General features: G+C 52.5%; 2 protein-coding genes across 2 annotated transcripts; both read left to right on the top strand.

Annotated features, from left to right (window-relative positions):
- Nucleotides 1-1,330: 1,330 nt before the first annotated feature.
- Nucleotides 1,331-1,780, top strand: B0H65DRAFT_392392 (Endonuclease/exonuclease/phosphatase; the record flags this gene model as incomplete). The annotated part of the gene is made up of 1 exon (XM_062823754.1): nt 1,331-1,780. A coding segment is annotated over one exon (450 nt), but the record flags the coding sequence as incomplete, so codon positions are not given.
- A 1,209-nt stretch (nt 1,781-2,989) lies between these two features.
- Nucleotides 2,990-3,607, top strand: B0H65DRAFT_388779 (uncharacterized protein; the record flags this gene model as incomplete). The annotated part of the gene is made up of 2 exons (XM_062823729.1): nt 2,990-3,184; nt 3,386-3,607. Coding segments are annotated over 2 exons (417 nt in total), but the record flags the coding sequence as incomplete, so codon positions are not given.
- Nucleotides 3,608-4,337: the final 730 nt, after the last annotated feature.

Here is a 4,337-nt window from a genome sequence, read left to right as displayed (position 1 = left end):
TCGTTATTAAAATCATTATTAGAATCGTTATCGGAATCGTTATCGGAATCGTTATCGGAATCGTTATCAAAATCGTTATCAAAATCGTTATCGGCGTCAAAGAAGCCTTCCCACTCCTCATCGACTTGGCTAGCTTAACTACTAACTTAACTAAGAGCTAACTAATCACCCGTTAAATTATAATAGTCGATAGCGAAATAATCAACGTCAATAAAATCGCTATCGGCGTCATTATTAGTATCTTCGATATAAGTAAAGTCGATAGGCGCATCTAAATCCTACGGCGGCATTTTAAAAATTTTGTACGCAATACGCGCAATATTTTAAGGCTTTAAAAAATTTAGCAATTAGTTCTAGTAATTAATACAATTAATATTTACGTACGTACGGTCGATTCTAGCCTATTCTAATAATTAAAAGTAGCCTAATTATAAAGAGGGAATAGAAAGAAGGTTATAAAGGTTAAAAGGTATTCACTAAATCTAAAAATCACACCGTCTAAAAATAGAGGTCGTATATAAGGGGGTCCACCAGGCTACTAGGCTTAGCACAAACTTACACTAAAAGGGTATTGTACGATTACTGTCTGGCTATGTTAAAGGTTGGAAAAAAATAATATACACGTTAAACTCTAACCCCATTGGTACACATATAAGGTTTGGTGCACAAATAAGACGACCGTGGTGCACATAGATGAAATGCCATAAATGGTGTGGTGTGGTTCGGGAGAGCACTGCGATCTGCAGTTGCAGCTACTATATAATACCGTTGAGAGGGTATTGTGAAAAGCACAGTATGTGTGTTTGTTTGAATGTGTATAAATTGATGATTCTAGAAAGGTAGAAGGTTGAAGCTGGCCGCCTGCACGCAGTAGATATGCTGGGCGGTACCAGAGCACGAGCCACGAGGTGGCCAGAGCTCTAGGCCCAGTTTGGGACCTTGCTTGGCGACCTCCATGACAAACCAGCTAGTCTGGGCTGTCAGAGCTATAATACAAGGATATAGGTAATGGCTGGAAATCCAGCCATTCCTGTATCAGAAGCGCTATAAATACTTAAAAAGAACTACCTTGTTTGAATAACAATATTCTAGAACCTTCCTACCTCCTTATAAACCTAAAAAGTAATAAAATTTTAATATAGTTTTAATATAAGTATTAATGATTTAAATATAATTAAAACAATTTAATACTATATCCCTTTATAATAATTACTAACCTATATACCCCGGCTACTACAGCATCGGTCTAGACGACCGAGAGACAAGAGCGGCGATATACGTCGCGAAGACACACGAATTCATTGTCCCCGCCAACCCCCAAACACACACGGCAACGGTGACAGTGAACAACGCCAATATCACTTGTGTATACTGGCACCCGCAAGACAGACAGGCAGAAGCGGCTAGGGAATACCTACCAACACTCCAACTACAACACACACTCGTGGTGGGAGACTTCAATGCACACCACCCTACCTGGGACCCCCAATTTCGACACTCAGGCAGAGGGGAGGCCCTCGAAGAAACCACAGCAACATGGGGCCTCAATCTCCTGAACACACCCGGTATACCGACACACAGACACGCGAACGGGCAATCCACCCTAGACCTTGCATTCGGCGTAGAGAGATCATACATGAGAGTAGGCGCGTGGGTGTCGGACCACCGCAAGCTCGTCATCACAATCCCGGCGAGAAGAAACATCCCCCCTCCCAAGAAATACGCCCTCCCACCTACAAACGCGGAGGACGCGTACGAAGCCCTGATGAGACGCCTACCCAGAGCGGTACAAACCCCACAAACACCAGAGGAGCTCGAGGACCTCGCTTGGTCCCTGGTAAACACCCTCGAAGGCACGATCCAGGAGCACTCTGTTGCCCTGGGAGGAAAACCGAAAAGCATGCCATGGTGGAACAAGCTCCTGGCAGAAGCAAGAGATGAAGATCCAACGGCATACAGGCGGATTTGCAGGATAACGCGGACGGACTTCTACCGCAATAAGATCGACACCGCCAAGACCCCCAAAGAGCTAGGGAACATCCTCCGATGGCGGAAAGACTCCCTGGACGACAGACCAACCCTAATCAACGTACAAGACGAGAGGTTGACGAACCCAGAAGACATCGCAACATACCTAGCCAACGCAGCCTTCCGCCCGGCGGGGCAAGACCCCCTCCCCCCATACCAACACCACGGCCCGACGCTCCCCCAGGACATCGCACAATGGGTCCTGGACTCACCTGCGGACGAGGAAATCCGGGAGGCGTTCCTGAGATGCGGCTCGAACACCCCGGGGCCGGACAATATTACCCTAGCTGCCCTCAAAAGCAACTGGGAGCCAATTTTCCCCACCATCCGTGCTATCACGCACGCGACGCTGGCGATGGGGAAATTCCCGACGGCATTCAAGCGGGCCCAAGTGGTCACCCTCTCGAAACCTGGCAGGGACCCGCACAACTACAAAGGATGGAGACCGATCGCACTGCTATCTACGATAGGCAAAGGAATCGAACGGTTGGTCGCCAGAAGAATGACGGCTATTGCACTCAACGCCGACCTCATCCCGAGAGACACAGCCGGGGCGGTGCCGACCCGGTCCGCAACAGACCTTGTGATGGCCCTAGTCCACGACGCCGAGGGAGCCAACCGGCTCGGATTACACGGCATCATCACCACATACGACATCGACTCCGCTTTCCCATCCACCCGGGTGGACAAACTCGGCGAGGTACTGAAGGGGCAAGGATGGCCACCTCTCCTAATCACATTAATTACAGACTTCTGCACAGACAGGAGCTTCACCTTCAGATGGGCCAAAAAACGCTTCCACTCGGACAACGGGCTACCCCAAGGGTCCCCATGGTCCCCCATCCTCTTCCTGCTGTTTACAGCCTCCCTGCCGAAGAAGCACCAAGGGCCGGCCTTTTCCTACGCAGACGACATCGCTCACCTCACTGTGGGCCGGGATGCCACACAAACGCTGTACACCGCCTCTCGTAGAGCAGCAGACCTACACAAGCGGGCCACCGATCTAGGCCTCAAGGTAGACCACAGGAAGACAGAGGCACTCTACCTGCCACCACGCGGCAAGAATGCGAAGAAAATCTGGCGGAACCCAACCAGGATCACCGTCGATACACCACTCGGCCCAGTGCGGCCCCAAAAGGAGATGCGATGGCTGGGAGTCCACTTGGACGCCAAACTCTCAATAGCCACGCAAGTACGGAGACGCATACCCAAGTCAACGGCGATAACAGGACTGTCAGCAAGAATCAACCAGGTCTCCCGAGGCCTCACTCCACGCTCGGCCAGACAACTCTTCACATCCTGCCTCATACCGACACTGGTATACGGAGCAGCGGCACTGTTCCCAGGGTATACCAAGCCAGGGAAAAACGGCAACCCGGTGTCCACGAACATCAAATCCGCCCTACACGAGCTGGAGACAGCGGCGTCGAAAGCGCTCAGGAAGACCATGCCGATATGGCGCACAGTACCGAGACAAATCCCCTTCTGGCTGGCGGGCATTGCACCACCGGAAATCCTGGGGAGAGAAACGGCGAGGACGGCAGCGCGACTGCACACACTCCCAGGCAACCACCCGCTCACACAAAGGCTAAGAAGGCCCCCCCCCGAAGGGGTGGTCCAGACTACACTCCCTCGCAGAAGCACAGCTCCCACCGGAAGAACCACCAGATGAGATATGGCGCCCCCGACTACCGGCCCTCCGCAACTGGCTCGCGCCAGGCTCCGACAAGAGGGCCCACCGCCCCGGCCAGTGGGCACTGCCACCCGAAGCCGACCCCGACTTATGGTGGGCTGACAACAAGCCTCACAGCCTCGCTGACCAGCCTTGGCACAGGAATAACAACCCATACGTAGAACTGCCACGCAAGCACCTGGCAAGATGGGTCGGAGAGCGGACAGGACATTGGGACTTCCACTCATACCACGAACGCTTCAACCACCCCCCTGAGACCTTCCGCTACTGCTTCTGCGGGGCGGCCCGAGAAAAAGGCCACTTTTTCGTCTGCCCACTAGTCACGTACCGCAACCCCAACGCGGCGCAGGACACACCGACAGCCTTCGGCATCAGTCACGCCACATTTCTCGCAAGAGTACAAGCCCTGAAAGATGAGGGCTATACACACATCCGGGTTCTACAAGGAGGAGGATACGAGGGGATGAGGATAGCACGAGCGGAGACACCCGATCCAGACGACGAGCCACTGCCTTACGTGGTGCCGCTCGCCCTCCCTGGATCAGGAGGCCCGGGATGAAGATGAGACACACTCACATTGATGGAACAAGGGTTTTTCCAGCCCACGGCCACGCCA

Source organism: Neurospora tetraspora, assembly GCF_033439725.1.
Source record: "Neurospora tetraspora strain CBS 560.94 chromosome Unknown B0H65scaffold_9, whole genome shotgun sequence".
Taxonomy (NCBI): domain Eukaryota; kingdom Fungi; phylum Ascomycota; class Sordariomycetes; order Sordariales; family Sordariaceae; genus Neurospora; species Neurospora tetraspora.
Note: the sequence above shows the minus strand (reverse complement) of the source record. Positions and strands in the feature narration are given on the sequence as shown.